At 44.6% G+C, this 23,972-nt stretch overlaps 9 protein-coding genes across 9 annotated transcripts; 4 read left to right on the top strand and 5 right to left on the bottom strand.

Moving 5' to 3' along the window:
* Positions 1–839: 839 nt before the first annotated feature.
* On the bottom strand, positions 840–1,482 carry PHALS_08034 (uncharacterized protein; the record flags this gene model as incomplete). Its single annotated transcript, XM_024721602.1, has 3 exons — positions 840–1,028; positions 1,101–1,164; positions 1,256–1,482. The coding sequence occupies 3 exons, from the start codon at positions 1,480–1,482 to the stop codon at positions 840–842; spliced, it is 480 nt and encodes a 159-aa protein (XP_024586684.1).
* Positions 1,483–2,737: 1,255 nt separating this feature from the next.
* PHALS_08033 (conserved hypothetical protein) lies at positions 2,738–3,116 on the bottom strand (the record flags this gene model as incomplete). Its single annotated transcript, XM_024721600.1, has 2 exons — positions 2,738–2,904; positions 2,966–3,116. The coding sequence occupies 2 exons, from the start codon at positions 3,114–3,116 to the stop codon at positions 2,738–2,740; spliced, it is 318 nt and encodes a 105-aa protein (XP_024586683.1).
* Positions 3,117–3,787: 671 nt separating this feature from the next.
* PHALS_08032 (NADH-ubiquinone oxidoreductase, 21kDa subunit, N-terminal) lies at positions 3,788–4,277 on the bottom strand (the record flags this gene model as incomplete). Its single annotated transcript, XM_024721599.1, has 3 exons — positions 3,788–3,809; positions 3,871–4,039; positions 4,109–4,277. 3 exons carry the CDS (start codon positions 4,275–4,277, stop codon positions 3,788–3,790), a joined length of 360 nt encoding a protein of 119 aa, XP_024586682.1.
* Positions 4,278–4,375: 98 nt separating this feature from the next.
* PHALS_08031 (Uncharacterized conserved protein) lies at positions 4,376–6,327 on the top strand (the record flags this gene model as incomplete). The annotated part of the gene is made up of 5 exons (XM_024721598.1): positions 4,376–4,597; positions 4,666–4,778; positions 4,845–4,944; positions 5,010–5,552; positions 5,617–6,327. The coding sequence occupies 5 exons, from the start codon at positions 4,376–4,378 to the stop codon at positions 6,325–6,327; spliced, it is 1,689 nt and encodes a 562-aa protein (XP_024586681.1).
* Positions 6,328–6,453: 126 nt separating this feature from the next.
* On the bottom strand, positions 6,454–8,022 carry PHALS_08030 (agc protein kinase; the record flags this gene model as incomplete). The annotated part of the gene is made up of 1 exon (XM_024721597.1): positions 6,454–8,022. One exon carries the CDS (start codon positions 8,020–8,022, stop codon positions 6,454–6,456), a length of 1,569 nt encoding a protein of 522 aa, XP_024586680.1.
* Positions 8,023–8,364: 342 nt separating this feature from the next.
* PHALS_08029 (multiubiquitin chain binding protein mbp1) lies at positions 8,365–9,658 on the bottom strand (the record flags this gene model as incomplete). Its single annotated transcript, XM_024721596.1, has 5 exons — positions 8,365–8,669; positions 8,742–8,769; positions 8,844–9,110; positions 9,188–9,569; positions 9,633–9,658. The coding sequence occupies 5 exons, from the start codon at positions 9,656–9,658 to the stop codon at positions 8,365–8,367; spliced, it is 1,008 nt and encodes a 335-aa protein (XP_024586679.1).
* A 140-nt stretch (positions 9,659–9,798) lies between these two features.
* Positions 9,799–10,809, top strand: PHALS_08028 (Uncharacterized conserved protein; the record flags this gene model as incomplete). Its single annotated transcript, XM_024721595.1, has 1 exon — positions 9,799–10,809. One exon carries the CDS (start codon positions 9,799–9,801, stop codon positions 10,807–10,809), a length of 1,011 nt encoding a protein of 336 aa, XP_024586678.1.
* A 121-nt stretch (positions 10,810–10,930) lies between these two features.
* PHALS_08027 (kinesin heavy chain) lies at positions 10,931–13,783 on the top strand (the record flags this gene model as incomplete). Its single annotated transcript, XM_024721594.1, has 4 exons — positions 10,931–10,960; positions 11,042–11,158; positions 11,227–11,329; positions 11,397–13,783. The coding sequence occupies 4 exons, from the start codon at positions 10,931–10,933 to the stop codon at positions 13,781–13,783; spliced, it is 2,637 nt and encodes an 878-aa protein (XP_024586677.1).
* Positions 13,784–14,414, top strand: PHALS_15267 (diphthamide biosynthesis protein). Its single transcript, XM_024721593.2, has one exon. The coding sequence runs from the start codon at positions 13,881–13,883 to the stop codon at positions 14,097–14,099; it is 219 nt and encodes a 72-aa protein (XP_024586676.1). The 5' UTR covers positions 13,784–13,880; the 3' UTR covers positions 14,100–14,414.
* The last annotated feature ends 9,558 nt before the right edge of the window (positions 14,415–23,972 follow it).

Below are 23,972 nucleotides of genomic sequence, written 5' to 3'. Positions count from 1 at the left end.
ATGCATCGAGAACAGTCCGTGTGACGCGCCTTCCACGTACAGTACATCGTCCAAAAAGACCTCAGCCTCGGTGTCGCCCACCTGATGATGATCTTCACTCGACCAATACCGGACGCAGAAGTAGGCGTCGTGGCGGCCACACCAACGACATTTGCACCAATAGTTTCTGGGTGAATTTTGTCGTGATGAGCAAAGTGAGAGCGATCTCCGGTCAGATGCACATTGGAACCTGCGTCGAAACGCCACCATGACGATCCCTCTGGTAGCGACTTGGCTATCTTGTCATCCTCACTCTTCGAGTCCGGAACGGCCAGCATCGGACTAACCATCGCAACGCCAGCAGCCACACCTTGCTCATCTTCAACAACTCCACGCCTGTCCGCACGGATTTCGCCGCCGCGACTCGTGTAGCTGGAGCGCTGCTGACGCCATTGCGTCCCAGCATTCGTCCCAGTGTTGCCTTTACTGGCGGTAGCCGGACCAGGCCCAGCAACACCATCGATAATAGCCGTACAGTCAGCCTGGAAGTGACCTATCTCTTTGCACCAGTGGCAAGTTTTGTTTTTCCTGTACGCTTCAGTTTTTGCTGACTATTACCGTGCCGATTATTCTTGCTCTCATTTTGCCCATTTTGCCCATTTTGTTGCTGATGCGGAGCCCTGTGCTGCATCCTTTTGTTATTAGCACGATAAATGAGTTTTGATGACGCTCAACTTATCACTGATCGCTTTAATGCGATCGAAGTATTTTTTCGAGACGAGTTTCAGATGTTCAGTGCTGAATTAAGTAGAAAAACAGCAGACTCTGGCTACATACTTTGCTGTTGTCCACTACCTGTATTAGATTTCCCTTGCGGCTTGTTCAACCAATGCCCGGGGTCCATCCAGAAGCTTCTCCGCCGAACACTCGTACTTCACTGTTCCGCGCAGCTGCTCATACCCGTACAGATCAGGAAGACTGTCCAGCATCATCTGCCTCATGTTGATATCCTTGCCGTCGTAGCCGTAACTCTTCAGTCCGACTTGATCCTAAACATCTTGGCCAGATGAATGCTCAAATCGCGTGTTGGCGAGCACTTGAGCTCCTTGAGCTCATCGCACTTCCGGCGAATGGTGCTCTCCTTGATCACCGGGTCCATGCGCCTCTCGTAGATCTCGTTCACATCTGCCCACATCTCAGTGCCAATCTCTAAGTGTCGACCTGCTGCAGGCGGTGTGGCGGTATCGCCGACGCGATCATGCGCTGGATCTTGCACTGCTGGCGATCAAAAGCTATCTTCCCTTCTGCAGTGCTGAGTTGGTCTCTCTTGAGCCTGCCCTCCGCGATTTTGAGGACCCCATCCTCATGGAACGTCATCCACAGAAGCCACTTGCGCTGACGCCAATCGATCTCTTCGCCGTTGCGAACTGGTGGAAAGCTGCTAGACCACTGTTTTTTGGCCTTGTCCAAGAGCACCAGCATGTCCTCGCGTTGTAAATCCATTGTTCCTAGGCGTTGTATCGTTTTTCCCCTAGCGCAACTCGCTTGGGCTCATCCCCCCCTGTTGGAATGTGGATGGTGAAAGAGCAACTGATGTATTCAAACCAAGGCATTCTCCCTGCACCTAGCTCCTAGAATATGCACCTGGATCGTGATCCCCCCCGAGGCCCAGAGAAACCCCCGCGACCCCTTAGGCCACTTCAACCGCCAACGGCCATATAGATTATCGTATCCGGATCCATTTTCCAACACGTAAAGCTTTAACAGCATTGATTCACCATTCATAGTTTTCAGGCTAGCTGTTGTTCCAGGGCTATAGCTGACAAGGTTGTGTACACCATTGTGATATGCCTTCGCAGAGTCATTTTGTTGAAGCCCGCGATCAGTGAGGCAAAGCTGCTTTTTCGTGATAGTTAGCGTTGGCATGCCATAATGTGTAAAACTCCTGCTAGCGAAGTCGAAGTATCTCTGTTGGGAACGAGCCATAAATATGGGTCGCGACAAAATTATAGGATTTGTATAGCACTTGATTTTGAAACATGTTTAACGGAATATTCGACATGTTATCACAGTAAGAAATATGTCTGTTGGATGACCAGAACTATTCTTTGAAAAATAATGGATCCTGCTCAATCGCTTACTTCTGCAGAAGCTGCGTTTCTCATTGACATAAAGCTGTCATTTAGATGCTACAAATTTTACAATCAGCGCTTCTTTCGAAAAAGATAGATCGGTCATAACGCGATATAATTCACCTAATAAAATATTTTAGGGAGCGAATAAACAAATCATCAAGCACGAGATTTCAGTTCTATTGCTGTAAAAAACGCTTTAACGTAACAAATTATTGAAGTCTGGATGATTATATGAATTTCCGATAGCTATACACCTACTAATATATGATGTAATGTCAAGAACGTGCTGCGTTTAGCAGGCTAGACAAACAATACCAAACTTGCATTTGATAGCTCCGAAAAAAACGCAGGCTGTCTCGAAGGCTTAATTGATATACATCGCTTCATCATTTGAGCTTAAGTGCAGCTGGAAGAACAACAAACAACGCAGACGCGGTTTCTTCTCGTCAACCTTTCATTGATTTACTTCACTGTGCATGCAGCAGGAAAATTCAAACCTCAACTCATTGCTGTCAAGAAAATGCTAGAAAATTTGATAGTCTGGTATTCATTATTTGCCGAAAAGCTTAAGCAGATCAGCAACGGTGCACTTTGCTGTTCAACGCAGCATTAAAACAAGTAGACTACTGCTGTTTGCTGGTGATGTAATGCTGCACCTCTACTGGATTGGCCTTATAACCCTGTAGGCGGAAGGATGAGTTCTGGTACGCCCACAAGAAACCCCCAAGCGAGCCGAGAAACCCTGTGACTACCATGGATGGCACAGCTACGTGGCGGTGTAATTTAAGTCCTAACGAATACGCCAATAAGTTTTCAGTCGACATGGTTAGCTGCTATAAAAATGCGCGCACCGAATACATAGCCGGCAGGGAAGGATAAAGCACTGACGCCAAGCCATCGTGTGTAATCACCAGCGCCAAAGTTATGTTTGATGTCGTCAAAAGTTGGGTGCTTGACGATCACGGGATAGCGTGGCTCGCGTGGGTCGAAGTCTTCACTCATTGAAAAGTACCAGTTTTGTATGTTTGTGTCCAATCATATGAATGCAGATACAGAAAAACCTGGTAATATGGATATGAACACCTAGATCTCTATTACGTTAGGATGGTCATCTAAGATAATATTCTATTCTAGTTTTGTCATAGATGCATTATGAGCAACGTAATTTGTCGATGAATAACCATATAAGGGCAAAAATGACCAAATGTTCTGACAACAGCGTCGTAGTACTGGCACACTGTCCAGAAAAACAGTGATGATATTTACTCAAAGACCAGTTAGCTGTAGAATTTATCTTGCAACCAGACTTATACTGAGGTGACGTCTCCATCATTTTAGCTTTAAGTTTCTGTGGGAGAGCACAAGGTCCTGAGATGGTCAAAGGTATTTAGCTTGTCAGACAGTCACCGTGATCAAGTTAAGCAATTGCACAAACACAATAAGTTGTGCTCTTCCAACCCATGTCAGCAAGGAACAGAGTGGGAACGGCTAAATAAGTTGCGAAATCAGTTAAAGATGTCAATAGGACCTCTGCGGAGGCTGAAAGTTAGTTCTCCTAGATTGTTTATGGTCTGCAAGGGAAATAAGCGTGAATTCCGGCGCCCTTGAAAAAAATACAATCCTTATCAAAGTGGTCAAATCGCGGTTTAGCATAATCGCTTGCTTCGAAAATACTAAGAGTTCCCTAAACTTTCGCTTCAGCGATCAGCAACAAGAAAGGTTGAGACTTTTTTATTCAAGTAACAGATAGACTTACTCATCTTCTTTCTTAATCGATTGAAATCGTGCCACTTCGGCGTCGTTGCGGCCAAATCCTTGCAGACGTAGCGACGAGTTTTGGTACGCCAGCATGACACTACAAACTGAGCCAACAAGACCCGTAAACCACATTCCAGAACGCGCCAGACTACGATCCAATTGTTGAGCTAAGAAAACAATAAAGCAACCAACAACATAAATGATCCTAGACAGTTACAGCGCCATAGCCAACGCACCAACGATGTATCCAAGCGGGAAGAAAGCAACACTCAAGACAGCACTTTGAATTATGTCACCCTGACTCACATTATCGCGCACTTGTTGAAATGTTGGGTTCTTATAAATCACTGGAAAGCGCGGAACGTGCGGATCATGTAGCGTAGGTCGGTTATTCTTGACTTCCATCCTATTCTAAATCTAATACTTGACATTTTTTGATTGGTTATTCTTATTCTATCTATCAAAGAGTTTTTCGTATTAAATTTATCAGAATCCTCGCTGCCATGGACGAAGTGTACGCCATCAAGCAAACGCAGTTTTTGGGGAAGCCCATTCATTATGTGTGCCAAAGTGCAAATGGACCATGTCCACTTTTGGCTATTGCCAACGTTTTGCTTCTGCGAGGGCAGCTGTCGCTTGAAGGGGTCATTGAGACCCCTGGTCATGTAAGTGCACATAACCTCATGCATCTCGTGCACCGCCGTCTTTTAGACACAAACCCACCGGTACGTTGCATCTTATCATTTATCAAGGCGATAGAGAAATTGTTTTGATTGATTTATTGATAATGTAGCTGAATAATGCAAGCGAGCTAGAGCGACTAACGCAGGAGAAAACACTGAAGGACGTTGCTGAAATGTTACCAAAGATGTTAGTGGGACTTGATGTCAATGTGCGATTTCACAAGTGAGTTGTATGAATTTGTAAAAGCTTCGTTTGTGATTATACTTATTGGTTAGTTGATGTTGCCAGCATTACAGACTTTGAGTACACAGTAGCTTGCGCAGTATTCGACATGCTTGATATTGTGCTAGTGCACGGCTGGCTATTAGATGAGCAGGACATGAAAACGGTGAGGTCAAAAGATGGCGAGATGACACTATCAAAGTGATCACTTATAAGTGTCGTTTGGTTCAGATGGAAGTAGTGGGTAACAAGTCGTACAACGAATTGATCGAGCGCTTGGTTGACTATCGCGGTGTACTATTGACAGAAAATTCAAATGAAGCTGAGAAACCGATAGATGTAGAGGCACTAGCCTCGAATATAATCGTCAAGCCAGTTCAAGGAGAAGAGGAGAAATGTACTCAAATGAAGGCACAAGAGTCTCCGCTAGCAGCTCAGACGACAAGAATACAGAACCTGTCGATTGACGTTGGTTGTGCACAAGCTTCGGATCACACTTTAGGAAGTCCAAACTCAGGCACTGTGATGATCTTGCCAAAAACAAGTCCTTCGAAGCAGACGTTGGAGACCATGATGATGGAGCGTCACATGAGTGATGCAGATGCGTTGGATACAGCAACTACTTTATTAGATGAGGGGCCAATACTTGAAGAATTCTTTAATTTAACTGCTAATCAACTCACCTACTACGGACTCGTGAAGCTGCATGAAGGTGTTCGAGAACGCCAGCTTTGTGTTTTTTTTCGAAATAATCATTTCTCAACATTGTTCAAGGTACGTGAGTCAAGGTTCTATTTTATGACGCGCTGACAATTTGCGCTTGCGTAACTTACCTTAGTTCGAAGGCGCTTTATATCTCCTGGTTACTGACGCTGGATACCTCGAAGAACCTACAGTTGTGTGGGAGTTACTTAATGGAATAGACGGTGACACGGCGTACTTGGACGCACAATTTCGCCCTGTGACATTTTCAGAGCACCAGAAAAATATCTTGACGCAGCAATTGCAGCAGCGAGAACAACAGCAATGTACAGATCAAGAGGAGCAGAAAGCGAGCGATAAAAGCCTTACTGGTCGCAATTTTTCGAAAAGTGATGGCGAGCTGAACACAAACGGTATCAATACTACCACGACTGGCGATCCTTTGCTACAAAGTGAGGTTAATATAGAAGAAAAGGATGAAGACTATTTGTTGGCTTTGAAAATTCAGCAAGAAGAGGAAGTTGCATGTCATAACACGCGTGTGTCCCCTCGCCATTTGCAGGCTGTTGAAAAAAGGCTTGGAGATAGCAAAAATGTGGGAAGTTCTTTGGGTGACGAACATGCGGCCATGTCTGTCAGTGCTGATGGACTAATGATAGTCTCAGAGGAAGAACTTGAAGCTCAGCGACAGGCTGAGCGTTTTTATGAAGAAAAGAAGCGGCAAATTGACGCACAATCGCGACAAATTGACGCACAATCGCGACTGCGGCAACAGCAATTTCAGCCACACAGTTATGGTGCTCCAAGGCGAAGCTCCACAGCAAGTAGTGATTGCAACATATCGTGATTATATGACTGGTTTACTACGTTTATATATTAGGTAGAAAAAGTTGAAATGATGAAAGAGCATGAAAAAGTCTTAATAAATATTTGTTTTGATACAATTCCCATTCACTACTGACGTTTAACATCTTCATACACCAGTGTCATAATCAACTTCAGGATTACAATCCTCGCAAGTGCTTTGTTGCTCGTTACCGCTAATTCGCGACATAGTATTGTCAGTAGATTCAATCATGTCCTTGGTAGTACTAGTTCGAGAAGATGTCGATAAATTTAATACAAGTGGAGTGAGGGAGCTATTCACACTTGCATTGGGTGGACGCACATAGTCGAAGCCGGTAAAATCACGCTCAAAACAACTGGCAATTTCATCCGGGGCGTATAGCGTATGTGGTTGATCTGTAAAGTGCGGATCAAAATTCCCCACAAGATTTTCACCAGAAGGTCCTGGTAAAAGTGGCGGTGTTAATTGACGTTTAAGCACTTGATCCCAGTCGATTCCTTTAAAAAACTTGTGACGCTTAACTTCTGCGACTCCACTACTGTAACCAAGTCGATCTTCTTGACGTTTTACAAGCAAAGCCACCAACAAACTCTTCAATTCGCTTGACATGTTGTTTGGATAACGAACAGATTGATACAAAATTCGCTTGTGTGTACTTTTCTGACTAGATTGAGGCAAGTAAAATGGAGGATATCCAGCACGCAATTCAAAGAGAATGCATCCAAATTGCCAAAGATCAACCGACAAACCATGACCATCCGGATACCGACCGACCATTTCCGGCGGTAAATAAGTGTCTGTACCGCACATGGTATTTGTCCGTCCATTTCTAGAATCCATTTGTTTGGCAAGACCCATATCTGCCAGCTTAACGTGACCTTCGTTGTCCAATAAAACGTTCTCAGGTTTGATATCACGATGTAAAATGCACATGTTGTGCATGTGCTCGAGAGCAAGTAACAGCTCAGCTGCGTAGAATCGAACAGCATCTTCACTAAAGCTTCCTCCATTGTTCTGCATATGTAAAAAGAGATCACCACCTTGCATAAATTTAGAGATTAAAAACACTGAGCGACCTCGTGCTAGTGCAAAGTCCAGACCCATAATAAATGGATGGTTTCCAACCCACTCCATGGCACCCCGTTCGGCAAATACAACTTTTGCTTTCACCTGACCAAGTTTCATCTCCTTAATTGCATACAATTGTCGATCTGCGGCGTACGATGCTAATATCACACGACCATAGTGACCACGTCCTAGTAATTTCAGCGATGTGAAATCATTCAAAGATGGCAATCGGTGTTGTACAGCTGCAGCTTGAGCAATAAACTTCGCTCGATCCTTTTCTGAATCAGCCGCAAAGTAAACAGATCCTCTTCCCGATTCGGGTGTGATGCAGAACACATAACCAGCAGAATCGTCATCAATAAGTTTAATCTTGCAGTTCTGTAAATTCAAATATTTCATTGCATTTTGCTGCCAGAAGCCAGGCACTTTTGTATCTTCCAATGTTGTTGCTCGGTAAAACACCAAAAATGTCGACTTGATCAAAGCGCAGTACTTATGCGAACTCCATACAGGTAGTAGCTGTCGCCGTTTGCGAAACAAGTTCATAAATGTTGACGGCAGCGAACTAATAAATCGCTTTGAATCTTCGCTCAGAATTGAATCCTTGCGCTGAAACAGTAGCACCATGTTTCAGCGAAGAATCAAATCAAATTATGACTGCAAGCATTGCAACTTGCCAAGAACTTTGACTTTATAAATACGAGGGAAACATGGGACGAGGAAAATATTCGCTTAGCAAACGCCAGTAAATCCTTGCGATTGCAAGCCAATGATTGTATTGTTCAACGCTTAAGCGTTTCACCGGGATATGTTAGGACCCTACCAAACTAAGACCAGAACTTGAGGGCCTGGGGCCGCTTAAAATCAGCTAGTCATACAGATCCGCTGCAACAAAACCTTCAAGAGTTGGACTACGGACATGTGCGAGCAAAATTTTGACTCGCTGAATAATATTTCTTTACTCACCTCTTACTTGTCTTCCTTCTTTTCGTCATCATCCTTATTCTCGTCGTTGTCCTTCTTCTCGTCTTTCTTTGTCATCTGTGCCATTGCAGCCTGAATCTTTGGGTCATTTGGATCTACTCCCGGTAGACCTGACAGTAGAGAATTGACAAATTTGGGGTCCATGAAAGGTAAGTTGGATGCTGGGGCGGGCGGAGGTCCTGACGTAGTGGCCGAGGAACTCGCCGACGCTGGATTTTGTGTAGTTTGTCCGTGTTCAGCCAAATTGTCCGTGCCTGGAGTCGAATTAGAAGTTAGTGCTGGGGATGGGACTGGAGCAGTCGCAGAAGCGGCTTCTGCTTCTGCTTCTGCTGCTCGCTTCTGTGCAGCCTCCTGTCGTGCACGTTCCTCTTCCATCGACACACGAAGCGCCTAAACAATAAGCAATACAATTCACGCGCATTAACGCTTCGATGCTCTCCCCAAAATTGCATCATCTCTCGTACCAGGGCCAGTTCGGGATCCATGCTAGGATCCACACCGCCGTACTCTGCGAAGGCGTCGCTACCACCGCCACCACTGCTGGAAGCGGCAGCAGCACCACCATCGTCTCCATGTAGTACTGGTGAAGATACCAGCACATCTGAGGGCAATACACCCGCTGGTACCGTGACTAAATGGCTGTTATTATTGCTGCTAGCGGCATCAACAAATGCCTGTAGCTTGGATGCGTTGGTGTCCATATCGCCCATGCTCACCACATCTACAGCAATCTATAGAGAGGAAAGAAGAGAAAAAATTTAATCAGTAGAATGTGGATATTGCATGATCGGCATTTAAGTGCACAAACGTTATTCTTCTTTAGTAGCTTGCCAATTTTTGTGAGCTGTTTTTCATCTTCTTCAATCGGAGATCCAATAAAGACAACGACACGTTGTCCCCCGGTCTTATTACGACGATGTTTGAGGGCTAGTTGTGCAACTTGGATAGCGTTGGAAAGCTTCATAGAGCCACCAATCTTAACGCCATGGATAGCGCTAAGCAGGGTGCCCATATTGTCTGTAGGTGAAGCTAGCACCTGGACACTTTTTCCAGCCATGGCAAGTACACCCACAGTACTTTCTGGATTGGCCTGTGTCTTTGTTCCACATAGAAGGTTGGCAGCGTCGTGCTGTGCTTCCAGACGCGAGGGAATGTAGTCGCCATTTCGCATCCACTCCGAGTTGTCTAAGCTGTGAGTTTACGTCATTTTAAGATTTATAGGTTCAAGTTCTACCTAGAGATTACAAACGCACCAAATCATCGTCGATTCGAGCGGCATCGTGGCGTTCTTAAGAGCTTATAGCACAGAAGATCGGGGCAGGTCGTTAAAGAGAACAGTGACTTATGTCGAAAAAATAATGCTAAAAAGTTTTATGAAATTTCAATATCCCAGTGTGATACATTTTATCCGAATTCTGTATGACGCAGTCGGACAAGACAAAAAGCCACTGGCGCGTATTGCGCAATGCAATTGTACGGTCAACATCTAATGATACATCATCATCATCAGTCGATATAACGAGGACTACAGCATCTTCTATTGCCACCGATTTTTTCCCGCTGTGTCCAGTGTCTTTTGTTGACACAGTAAAGGTCTCAATGCACACACCTGCAAAAGATAATTTCGCGTGGATGATGTACAACTTATCAGCAGCAATAGAGAGTGAGACGGAAAGATCGATAACTGTCGTCGTACATGAAAAGCGAAAGGACGTCAAATTTGTGCCTATTTCGGAGCTGCAGAGTCATCAAATGAACAACGGCGTGGACAATACGGGCAACATTCGCACGTGGCCGTCCGAACAGATTTTATTATCATACATAATCTCAAGTGGCATTCTTTCGCAGATACAAAGCGTAGGTAGACCGGAATTGCCTGTATCATGTTGTGAACTAGGAAGCGGTATGGCAGGTCTTGCATCCTTGGGGCTACTAGCTTGTGCACCTGTCGACTTTGAGCGCGTTGTAATAACGGACGGTAATTTGCTATGTGTGAATAATTTGCAGCTATGCGTTGCAGAGAATCAGAGACAAAATACTTTCCCTGCTCGTGTAAACAACACGAAAATCACAGCGGAGCTTCTGCGCTGGGATCGCAATGCCACTTTACGCAAGGATTTGCAGCAACAATTTGATCTTGTCTTCGCAAGTGACTGTTTATTCTTCGAAGAGTTTCATGAAGACCTCGCACATACCATTAAAAACCTATTACGTCGCGGCTCGGGTCGCTGTCTCCTCTTGCAGCCAAGTCGCAGCGGCTCGTTAGACCGCTTTTGTGTCATTGCTAAACAATATGGTTTTACCACTACACAGTCCAAAGATTTTGACCCAACAATCGTAGAAAAACACCAAGAGTATCAACAAACGCGACCAGATTACGTGCCCGATGTACATTTCCCTGTCCTGCTCACGTTGACGTTAAATATATAATGTTGAGTTGAAGTTGTCTCCACTAAGTTCGTCTTAAGTTTGTACTTAAGCACGTATATTTTAAAAGCTAAGCTCCTTCGAGTTACGTCAAAGCTACCGGCATTGCACCCCAGCGAGCTTAATGGCCCGTCCTTCGTCCGCTAACGTATCTGTAATCTAATCTTTAAGCTTGTTGCTATTTCTTGCGGACATACTGACCGTGTTGCTATGTACTCATTGCTTGATATTGAAGAATGAGATGGGCAATGTACGCGTATGCTGTCGGGTACGTCCGCAAAACGCAAAAGAACTGACAATGGCATCAGCTCAGCGGTGTGTTTTTACTGAGAATGAAACGATTGAAGTTAAGGTGTGGACAAATAATCAACTTAACAATGCACGAAGAGCTCAGTATTTTATTGCGTATGTCTATCACAGACTTGTGACGGAAGTCCGCAGAAATTTACATTTGACCATGTGTTTGGAGAGGAATGTGATCAAAAGACGGTCTTTGAAAATGTCGCACTGCCTGTTGTACAAGGTATTACCAATTATTTTGGATAGTCTGAAGGAATAGTTTATCAACTGCTTTTATCGTTGCATGGCAGATATTATGGCTGGATACAATGCAACCATTTTTGCATACGGTCAGACGTCTTCGGGCAAAACATATACAATGGAAGGGGCTAATATTGACGACCCGGAATTACAAGGTATCATTCCGCGCACGGCAACCGAGATATTTAATAACGTGCTCAATGCTGACGAAAACATGGAATTTATCGTGAAAGTAAGCTACATTGAAATATACATGGAACATATTCGTGATTTATTGGATCCATATAAGTCGAAAGTGAATTTGCAAGTTCGAGAGGATGCTCAACGCGGTATCTTTGTCGAAGGGATGACAGAGATGTGTGTAACCAGTGATGAGGAACTTCTAGCGACTATGCGAGCTGGTGCAACTAATCGTGCTGTGGCAGCGACGGGTATGAATGAAGGAAGCTCTCGTAGTCACAGTGTTTTTATGGTGACTCTCCTGCAACGACATCTTGAAAATCAGGCTACAAAGACTGGCAAACTATACCTCGTGGATCTTGCGGGTTCTGAAATGGTGCGTAAAACTGGCGCGACTGGCCGTCAACTTGAAGAAGCCAAGACGATCAATAAATCACTTTCTGCTCTAGGTATGGTTATCAATGCACTTACTGACTCGCATATCACCCACGTACCGTATCGAGATAGTAAATTGACTCGAATATTGCAAGAATCACTGGGAGGGAATTCGCGTACAAATCTTATTATCAATGTATCTCCGAGCAGTTTTAATGCGTCCGAGACGATTTCTACCATACGATTTGGTTTGCGTGCAAAGTCAATAAAGAATAAGGCAGTGGTGAATGAGCAGCGCAGTGTCGCTGAGTACGAAGCTTTGCTTGCTGCAGCGGATAAAAAAATCGCCAAGCAACAGACATACATTATCGCTCTTGAAGCTCAACTTGCGGGAAAAGAGACATTAGAAGAGACTGTATCTGTAGCTGGTGTCGTTGGATCCAAAGACTTAAATGGTATCGCGGAAGTAGCGAAGACAGAAAATTCGAGCGACACTTTGGATCCGTTAGACGTTTCTCTAGAGCTGTCGAATAATCTGACGACGGAATCCCCCCCATCACCTACTGCCCGTGCTGGTCGCGCACTAGAAGAAATTCAAGAGAAAGTGACACAGTTAGAAGATGAACTGGCCGAAGAGAAACAAGAGTCTATGCGACGTGGTGAAGAAATTCGTCTGCTTACGGCAAAATTGGAAGAGCACAGCCAAGCACTGGAAACTCAGCATGTGCTCTCTGAGGAATTGCAGCGAGTCAAGGAATTGCAAGAAAAGACTTTAGAAGAGAAGATTCGACAACGTGACGCGCTCCTTGCTCAACTGCGTACTGAATTTGATCGACTTAATTTTGATCATAAGGAATTGATCATTCATTCGGAGACCGTACGGAAAGAATATGATGTCCTTTTACAAGAGATGGCTGCACAGACACCGCCTAGTGGTGGGGAGCTGGCAGCGGCAGCGGAAAAGATCGTTCAAATAGAGCAGTCAACAAATGATATGAATTCGGTCGGAGATAAGACTTTCGTTAAGCAAGAGGAAGATCTTCAACTTCAGCAGCAAGAATTATTCAACGAAGTGGTGAAGGAAAGCGTCGATATCAAGTCTCAAGATCACTCAGATCTTAAGGTCAAGTACACAGCACTTGGGATAAAATTAAGAGAGTATGAAAAGGAATTCTTGGCTTTTAAGCACGCTACGGAGCACGAAAAGACCCGTTTGCAAGAAGATATTGACCGCAAGACGGCGCAAATTCGGGATCTTGAAGCACGTGCAGGTCGTGCTGGTGCTTCTACAGGTGAAGGCGGTTCGACACCTTCTTCTCCAACCAACGTCAGTGGTATGTCGGCGCGCGAGCGCCAACACATGCGGTCTATCCAGCAGAAGTTGGAGCAACTTGTCGCTGTACACCGACAATTGTTGCGCAAGTATGCGTCATTAGATCTCGAATTGTCTGAGGCTAAGAAGAAACTCGTACTGCGCGATGAACGTATCAAACAGGTGGAAGCAAACAATCGCATCATGGCTGGAAATATGCGAGCACAAGCAGAAAAGCACGTGGAAGAGCTTACACATCTTCGTGACCAGATTGCTGACTTTCGTGGAGCTCAACGCTCACACTTTGAAGCACAATTCAATCACACGAACGCTGCCCTCGTTGCGTCCATGGGAAGTACCGACACAGGAGTCATTAAGACTTTACGTGGCGGTTTAAATTACGGTGGTGATGGTGTCATTCGCCCGATTCGTGGAGGTGGAAGACGCAAGACGCAACTCGAAGAAGCAGCCATGACCACAGCAAGCGTCTCCGCAGTCCCTGCGAACGATTCCGATGCTGGTGTGCCGACCTCTGGCTTCCTGACTCGCTTGTTCGGCAAGGCAAACTAATTAACTCAAAAATAACATCAACGAAATACTACTATTTCATAATAGTACCATCTTTGTATTATAGCATTCTTTTGACGTTGGTGGCACGTACGAGACGATGGCATCCGTGTATGATGAGGTAGAAATCGAGGACATGGAATATGATGCAGAGGAAAAGGTTTACTACTACCCGTGTCCATGTGGTGACCAATTTTTTATCGACCTTGACGAATTATACGAAGGCGAAGACATTGCTACTTGCCCCAGTTGCTCACTGACAATTCGAGTAATTTTCGATGCAGATATTCTGCCAAGACGTGAAGAAGAAGAGAAGTAACAAATGAGATGTATGACATGCCGCTTTATAAGAAAGAAAGCATCGGGCAGAGGAAGTTGATCGCTGCCCATCCCTATAATATAGAAGCACGGTCTGTCAAAGTCTTGGAGAAGAAGAAATATCAAGACATTAATGTGATTTTTTATTACCTCTACTATATATTATTTGCACGTGTTCATATCGTTGGCTTAACTGCTGAAATAACTCTTTTGCTAGCACTTTATACTTTTCTCCGGGTGATGTCGGAAGTTCCTGCTGGGTACACGGTCTTCCAAACACATTACACATTATTTGTAGCTACTTTATTGTCTGAACAATACAGTATTGTATTTTTTATACACTGAAGTATCGGTATGAGGAATATGTTGGGACTCCACAGAGGAAACGTGCCTGCTTCACATGGGCTGCTGGCTGCATGCCAAGTACAAGATATGGTCAAACTAATATGTCTTTTTCAGTGTTGGTGTAACAGAATAAATTTTGAATACATGTAACTCGTAAAATCGAAATGCTAACAAATAATACACTTAGATGACGCTCTCGTTTTGTTAGACCTGACAAAATCAGAGGATAGGCGGCTAATGGGTCAAATGCGGAATCTACTTCCCTGGAGGCTCACACCAGCTATGGGAAAGTGTTGGTGCGACAGCGCTTAACGAAGCGTCGGTGGTAGAAGAGATGGCACTCACCGTGAAGGCCAGGGCAGAGAAATATCTCTTTCTGGACAAGGAAAGTCAAGAGGGCCATAGATCTGGTCATGCTCCAAATGGATCAAGAACAAGGCAGCTCACGGGCTTCAAGCCAAATGGCCACTTGCCAAAATATGTGCTGCCTCGGTAGTTGAACCGGAAGATTCAAAACGACACATGTTGCGGGTGTTTGCACCGCCACACTAGGCGTATAGGTTGCATTTTAATACGCATGCCAATGGCGGTCAGAATCAGTGGATAATCTCGATGAATTTAGACCAAATTGTCACAAAGGCGTAAGATCTCCTTCCTGGTAACGATTACAATCCTCATGGTGGGCCTTAAATCAGTTGCGGCTCGCACCAAGAAATTTCATCAACCCTGCCTCATAAGGAAATTGAGAGAACCGTATTGCTGTGAAGTACAATTTTCATGTGGAGCAGTGCTAAAAAGGCAGATGCGCCAGTGAGGCGCGCTCTTCGGATGATAAGGGTAACACTAATGTATGTCGCAGCCCTTTGGTGTATCTTAGTAAATAATAGCTGCACTATGTGCGAGGGCCGGTAGAGAGTAGAAGCGACAAAGTGTTGTTTTTCTCCGTTCCAGATCCGTTACAGTTGAAGGAGACTGTAAGTCGCGAGGAGAAGGACCAGAAACAGACAACTCATTCTTAACGCAACTTTACGATAGTATTACCGTGCGACGTGCGCACGGTACGGAGCAGTGAAGATCCACAGATAAGTGACGAGAAATATAGCTAACTCATAATTGAATGGCCAAGTAAGTCGTGGGGGTCGGGAGTCTCCTGCACTTGGGCTGAATTTTCATCGGACAAATTATATCTAGGGTGCTTGTAAGAGAATGCAAGACTGTGGAGTCACTAAGATGGAAAATTTGAAATTGGAGGAGAAGCTACGCATATCATTCATCGTCGATGAATCGGTCAGTTAGAGTACCCGCAGATCACTCAATGCTAGGGGTGATAACTATTATCAGGATCCTACGAACTCGATTATCCTTCGTGCAGAGTTATCACAAAGTGGTGATGAGAGGACCTCCACCCGTGTTACCCCCAGATAACAGAAGGCGTCGCTAAATTGACTGAGCCCCAATAACCAAAACTGCATTGCACCGCAATGGCTATTATGAAGGGGACAGTGTGTGACGTATTTGACATTTTCGCTCTTCAAATATGCTTTGTTCTTTCCGTGCGAGAATTAGAGCGAGCGTCGTGAGAGCAAAAATGAATCTCTCTGGCTGGCAGAACACAATTGAAGTTGTGGTGATGAAAAGAGTATATTGTCTGCAGTTAAACTACCTACACATGCAGTGTCTGTGGTCTTTATGCTCAAATTGCGACCTTACTACTGTAAGGCCGTAGCAGAAATAATCTGGTTATACCATCAGCAATTCGAATGTTAAACATCCTGTACACTTTGTAAGCTTGCTAAGGCCATGACACGAAGTTTAGAACCAGCCACATGTGGCACTTTGTTTAAGACAAATTCGAGAACCAACAAACAAGGGCCGACTTCAACGACCCTACTCGATGCATACGAGTTTTTGTTCCGCGTGATTTGTATAGTAGACCGGTGAGTGCACCTGAGCTGTTATTAAAATCTGAAGAATTGATAGCGATGCCGTCGTTAAAAAATCAAGGAAGTTTGAGGTACCACTTATGGCAAATTGTTCCGGTGACGCTATCGCTTACGTTCTGGCGCACCCTTGCCCTGGAGACAAAGCAGAGTATCGCGTTACAGCGCGCTTCTGACAGGTGAGTAGTATTCAACCTTATGGCGAATTCGATGCTTGGTCGGTAGTGAAAACAACTGTCGTATAGATACAAGCGAGGCCAATAGTCGCAGAAAGTAATGAATAAGGATTGTTTGTCCAGCATTCTCGACCTGCTTTGTACTTTCCACAGTCAAGTATCAGCCGGCATGATCCTGGATTGTTAAGCCTCAAAGCGGTTTAGATGGCACGTTTTCTCTGGCGACCCGATCGCAAGCCGTGTAGATACCATATCCATGATTGTCATTCTCAGTACCTCAACATTATATATTTTGTTTTGACATTTGTGTGCCGTACGCAACTGGATAACGCTTCTGAAATCATTTTAAATTTCCGCGAATCACATAGTCCAGCGCGTACATTGTTGCATTCATCAACTCTGATCTTTAAGCCCACCTCACTTAGAAGAAGGGGCTGTCCCTCTAAGGCCAATTTTCATTTTTCTTGAACTAATCAATGTAAAGTAGAATCCATTTTTAATATATCATCTAACGCCAAAAGAAAATCGATATTTCCCTTGAAAAGCTGGTCAGCCGATTCTGTAAAGGAATCGGTTTTTGGACAATGTAGCCGAGAGACAAAAATTTGTTTCCGTCGCCGTGTTTTACATCTGAAAGTCTCAAAATGCTGATCCGCATCTTGATCACCCATCCCTTTCTTCATATCGTGGCTGTAACCATCAATTCTGGCTCGCTCAAAAGGCTTACACCTCCCAAACTTTGAAAGGCCCTCAAAGCTCGAAAGGTGTGCTCTGCATTTGAATTGACGCCGTCCACGTTTTCAAAATAGGAAAAGTGGATTTAAAAGGTATTAGTTAAAGCCGCAACTACTCTGAACCTTTCATGAAGTTAGTAACCGTTGTCTTTTTCGGAAAAAGTTAGGCCACTGTCGCGTCGATGAGGATCTATATCTCCTAAACGTAGCCCGCCAATACCTGCCCCTCTGGAAGGGCCGACAAAATCGTGTTTGCATCGATACGCCTGCTCAAGCATAAAAAATGCTGCTCGTGTTAACTACGAATCTTTTGTTGAGGCACCAAAACAGAAGAACCCAAGTTTGCGCGCTGCTTCCTAGCACGGAGACTGCTAGCGCTACGCGCTGTTTCTCCTTCTAAATCGTCGCCAAGTTTATATGGCCATCTTAGATAATAATACCTGAGAGAGATCTTCGCCGTTTCTGATCTCAAAAGGGCTGGATGCTTAGCAAAAGATGTATATTGGAGAATAGACAGAAAGTACTGTGCAGGTACACCAGACCATACTACTCCCGCCATATAGATTGGGTTTGCCACAAAAGTTTGGCTGCATCTACATCAGCGAGAGCATGTTCAATTTTCCACTTGCTGTTAAACGCAATATGAATCACTATCTCTTGTGTTAGTATATATCGTGAATTCAAAAAATTTTCCAAGAAATAGGTATCTTCATTACACACTTTCTGATCTTGATATCAACCCTCGATGGAGCTATTGTTCCGATGAAGTAAGCTTCTTTTGAAAGAAATGGAAAGGACCAATATCACCCGTTAAGACTTACAATTTCCACATTACGCTCTGCGCTTTATGTGTGTCCCCATGATGAGCTTATTCATCCACGGCAAAAATTGAGCATAACTTCTTGTACCAAATGTGTTGGTATTTGAAAAGCAAGGATGGATTATTTACCTCGTCAAGCCCACCCACTTTAATGTAGAACCACAACAGGGTTCACATCTAATCTCTTACGTCACTTTACAAAGGAAATCTCTTCGCAAGAGCCAGTTCCTTTAAGAATTTTACTCCACTCGCGGCGCTGTAAAGTGCTGATCCTCCGGGAAAACTTGCTTTCGGAGTCCGCTCTCACGCACCGGGCACGACGATGGAATGGCTTCCATGCAGGATGCGGAATTGTTTGAAATTGATAGCGATGGTTTTGCTAGGCTCCCTGAGCAGAGCTCGGTAGGAATAAGCGGCAGTACGCCGCTTTTCAAGGATGAGAATGGAATAAAAAGCGGTGTATTAGTGCCCCCAGAATGTGTTTCTATTAGAATGTAAATAAAAGCTGTTAGCTGATGTCTCTTGGGCGAGGGCCGGTGGAGAGTGAAAGCGACTGTTTGTTGCAGTCTCGGTTCTCGAGCCGATGGGGGTGGAAGGACAACTGTAAGACGCAAGTAGAAGCACCAGAACTGGAATGTAAGAAGAATGACTATCTTTGTCGCGATATTCTGGTGCTGTTGAGCTGGTACAACTGTATCAAAGGGCCAACGTGCGAAGCATTGAAGCTCCACGAGTAATAACGATAATTGTAACCCACATGCAAATTGAATGGCGTATAGATCGTAAGTCTTTTTTTATTATCTTGGAAAGATTCACCGACTAAGAGAAAGTTTTTCCGGCGGTAACGGCAAGAAAATGCATAACTGTGGGTCGCTGAAATCTTGTTGATACCGGAGTAGATTGTTGGAATGATATGCTGATCAGAATCAGCGATATCACTCTCCCTGCGGTGTGCCTTCTGGGCGACACGCTCTGTGAAGAATTTGTTAATGTTACATAAACTGTTTAATACACCAGAGACGTTATATTGTCTGGTGTTTAGGCCCCACCATGGCTACGCACAAACGCATTTTGACGATATTTTCGTCCATTGTCGTGCAGGGCACGAGAAGTCGAATGCAGGCTTCCATATTTAACACTCGCGGGTTGTGCTTGAGTCTATTCGCTTAGATAACCACTTCCCAACATAGACAAGTGTGTCTATGAAGCCGCCAGAATATTCTTTCTAGGTTGCTTCATTCGATAGCAGAGCATGCAGGCGCATCTCGCAAAGATCAAAGTCATTGTTGATAAATCAGTGTCTATGTGGCATCTAATCACACAAGCTTATATGCAAAGTATGCCGACATGGCACCATCCGTTACCTATCTCCTTGAAGTGGCGCCAAATAGTGTCGAAACATGGCCAACAAGGCGACCTTTGATAATATGCATGACAGACTCGTGAGCGGCCCGATTCGATCCTATTTGAACCCGAATAGGTTCTTTTATGCTATTTGTAGAAGTTATGACTTAGCCATAGGCCGTGCTTTACTCCAGGATGATGCCGATGGGCATGAACGAGTGATCGCGCATGACTAACGCCAGCCACAAGCTACTGAAATGAAGTACCCTGTTCACGACAGGATATTATTTGCAGTGCAGTATGCCCTCGTCAAGTTCATTGTGTCCCCGCTTGACTCCAAGCCAGATACAATCTATTCAAAGTAAGCGTTGTTGCGCGCAGTGATGTCTTCACATTTCTCTCGGAGAATTGTAAGGTGACTATTCTTATCTGCCGAGTAAATATTTGAGGGGAGGTCATAGACGACTGTGCCTGATGTGATGGCGAATGTACCAATTCGTCGCCTCGACAATGATCGCATGCCACACGCTTGGCTTGCCATGAGATGCGGTGATATATACGGCATGTGTTTGATACGCAACTTGTGTTGTGCTATTGAATGCCTTGGAAAGCAAGATGCCAGAAAACTAGCATTTCTTTACCGACGAGTGCACTATAGTTGCATCGCTATTTTGTATTCTGATACTTAATAAATACAGCACTAATCAACATAACAATCAGCTTGTTGTGGTGCCTACGGATAAGAGCCTCAAGTACAATATATTGTTCGAGGCACATAATACGGTTTTGCGTGACCTTTTGGAAAAACAAAAAAAAATATGTTGCTCTGTGGTATTGGTGTTCAAACACGTATTGGTGGGTGAGAACATACGTGCGCATGGGTGAGACTCGTCAACGCCTTCCATCTTACTGCATGCGGTGGCACCTTTGATTAGCTTCCCGATCTCGGCGGCTTACTGATGGTCTATGAAATAAGTTAATTTTGATTATTCAAATGACGAGTCCGGAGATATCAGTATGGTGGGATTTACCAGCTGTCGGAGCATAATGAAGGATACTGAGATCCGCGCATCACAGCATTAATTTTAGGTGCCCGACGCCAGATAATTGACGTGACCGCTGACCAAGCACGTTATCTGCGTTGTGGATTATCCACTGAATCGCTTGCGTAAAGTCCCGTCGTTGGTGAGCTGATTTCCTACCACTCGTTAAGCTTTCGTTTAAAAACGCAGTATATGCTATATTATGACTTGTCCGACTATAAGATGTCATTGACATCGTCACAAAACGGATCCCGTCTCAGAAGGGAAGGGAGTGCCGCTCAGATTTCAGTTGTTGGTACCGGTCCTGCTTCACTTCAAAGTAGAATTAGTGATGATATATGTGTGCGATGCCGTAGAATTGAACCAAGACAGACAATGGAGCACACCGGTGCGAATGGCAGGTGAGACACGTAAGAATATGTTACAGAGAAAACATCATATTGAACGCACTAATTTTACCAGCTCCTGCAGTATATGCGGTCTATATGACTAAGCTGCGACTAAGCTACATCAGACCACTCACGATTGTAGCAAAAATGGAATTTGTTTTATACTTGAAATAGCCCAAATTGAGCATTTTCACATTTAGTGTTCTAGAAGGCTCTCCAAAGGTATCTGCAATGTCACTATTACGAGCCAGTCAGACATGAAGAGCTCTGTAACGCTTAAAGCAACGTCTCTCCCACGATCCCCGTAGCCGAGCTACCTCCCTTTCTACAGCATTTGCACGAACTAAACCGCTGAGGAATCACATCAGGCAGTGCAATGACGAATCTCGGGAAGCTATAATACCTCTCTCAGCGTTAGACACACACCGTGAAACTTAAAAAATCTACGTGCTGCGACAGCCGGTAAAGCTCACGAAGCCCAGCCATAATAAATTTTTATCTCTGCAAGCACTGCGTGATGAGCAGAAAGCGGCCCCGTAGAGCGTTAAAGGAATTGGCGGATATACTAAGGCCTTTACCACTTTGGAAAGATTACCCTTATTTTTAACTATAACGAATTTGAGGTTTTACTTTTGCAAGATTGCCCTGGTGCCGTGACCTCTTACAGAGAGAGAAGCCCGTCGTGGCGCTCTTTTTACTAGCGGGAGGCTACTGACCAAGCGGTAAAAGACCCTTATCAGTAACCGTTATTGTTGGATCATGAAGATTAGCGGGGCTGCTAGCAGCGGGAGCTCTTGAGTTATGAGTTGCCACGACGCTCTCTTCGTGATTTGAGCTTTGCAAAGTCAAGCATGGGACGACGCTCGTGGCGGACGTCTATTTTGCTGAAGCTAGACTGTGAAGCCTAATGAAAGGTGAGGCGGCGCGTTTTTATTACCCTCTGCGCCTACTGCGTTGTAATTTCAGCGTCATTTTGCCAGCTTTTAGTACATTACTCTTGAAGGGTACAGTTTTCCCATACCGCTGCTGCTCCAAGCACAGATGGTAATCTTTGGGAGCAACTACCTGCGGTCAAGCAATCGCTCTCTTCTTAACGCTATTCGTGTTGCGTTTTGATTCAGTGCGGCATGCTGCTTCGGACGATTGATATCACGATTTGATTTTTGAAAGGATCGGCGTTACGATTGCACATGTCATATAGCAAGCTGGGCTCCTTAAGTCAAGTCAGACTTGTTGATGACGTAAGAATATTTTCGCCTCCCCCGGAGTCTAATCTTCGCGCAACGTGGAGGTTGAGCACTGTGAAAACCACATAAATGACTAGGTCGTGTATCGCCGAGTGAGCGCGGAGTGGTTTGGTCGGGACTAGGAGAGTCACTGAAAATGCTCTCGTTGTATAAATTTCTGGCGCCCTCACCAAAACCCATTTAAGCGCGTCTGTTGCGAAAATCGTGGTCTCAGCGAAGCTCATTGAAGAAATTGGTTTACGTCATTAAACCTGCTTTCTGTAAGAGATTGATTCACAAACCCTTAAAGCTATTCAAAAAAAAGTTTATGGAACCTAACCCATTTTATGTGAGGATGACATATGGCTCATAGCGCTCTAGCATCGCCATATCTAGGATGCAATCGTATGAAAAATTCAGGTTAAGGACCAACCCAAGTTCGACATTTATTAAAGGTTTTCAACCTAACGTGAACGAATTACTAGCAATTTCGTATGAAAACGCACGGACGCCGTATTTGTATTTGAGAATTAATGCCCCCCGCGAAGTGTCTGCCGTGCTTGAAAGTCGCAGGACGTACGTATCTGCACGACGATTCTGGATTTCTTAGGATTTCTCGCAACTTCACAATGCCCGGGCGTTAATTACAACTATCCTAGCAGTGGGCCCCAACATATTGAATGGAAGTCGCTCCATCAAAAGTAGATCCTATTAATTGCTACAACAATGGAAGTTTGCTCTTTATTAGTTGGTGTAGACTGGCCTACTGGACTTTGCAATTCTACTGTGAGGGTTTCGTCGTCCGACCTCGCCTGGCGGCCCGACCCTTCGCACTTCTCAGCTCACTACAAATAGGGTGACACATATATTATGTACTCCCGTAGGTGAAATGATTGCAGGTACCGCAAGCTACCCGTAATTTTGAAATTTCTCTCATCTCCATCAGCACCGCTGGGGTCCATCGTCCTTGGCACGTACTTTGAGCTGACATTTCCAGTACCTCATCGTGCTCTCGCAGAACAAACGTTGTGTTTCGTATTTGGTGCAATATCCACCGTTTTCTCGAGAGCGGAAGGGTGTAGAGGTAGCCGTGTACGGTTAGGGTGCGAGTCGCAACCATTTAGAGATCCTCCATGAAGATAGTAACCATTACACACGCCATTGCTGCCAAGAGTGCTCATATCATTTGGACATAGTCTGCGGTTCATTTCTCCTGTTCATAGGCTACAACTTCGTCTATTGACGAGTAAACAAAGAATTTGAGAGCACAGGTACGTGTGATTATGCGGTGTGAGCACCCACGATACCACTCGTTTCAAATCTTCGAATCGTTCCGCGTCGGGAGCCCATTCTCTCGCAGCAATCAGATCACGGTTTAGACACTATTGGACGCACCTAACCAGCATATTTCATGCTGGTAAACGCCTCCAGGTAAGAAATGACCGATTTATGTCTTTTTACCGCCTTTGATCTCTTCGGGGTCAAAAAGAAACAAAAACTTGTTAATCTGGTCTATCGTCCCAAGGACAGGTATTCAAACATTTCATCTTTTATCCTCGTAGTAGGTACAAGCATATTCATGAATTGGTTGTGAGGAGAATAGTATCTGGTAGCAAATTGGCTATCCGACGACCATGTTTGCAGAGATTATATCCTTCGAGGGGATAATATAATTTGTTTGCTTACTGAAATCGAGTCAACAAGACATATTTGGTAGATGTTTTTATCGTGGTGGGTTCGAAGGCTCAAACGCAGGTAGCAGTCCAGAATTATAGGCGTTATCGCTCGCCTGGAAGCACCCTGCAGCTAAGAAAATGTGCTGAAGAGATATCTCCAAAACCGTTTAGACCAGACGTA

Source organism: Plasmopara halstedii, assembly GCF_900000015.1.
Source record: "Plasmopara halstedii genome assembly, contig: Scaffold_3120, whole genome shotgun sequence".
NCBI classification, from domain to species: domain Eukaryota; phylum Oomycota; class Peronosporomycetes; order Peronosporales; family Peronosporaceae; genus Plasmopara; species Plasmopara halstedii.
The sequence above is the reverse complement of the archived record's forward strand: the minus strand, read 5'-3'. Positions and strand labels throughout refer to the sequence as shown.

What these genes read in the sequence shown, in the direction of transcription:
- PHALS_15267 (XM_024721593.2), top strand. Translation starts at nt 13,881, where the DNA reads ATGGCATCCGTGTATGATGAGGTAGAAATCGAGGACATGGAATATGAT.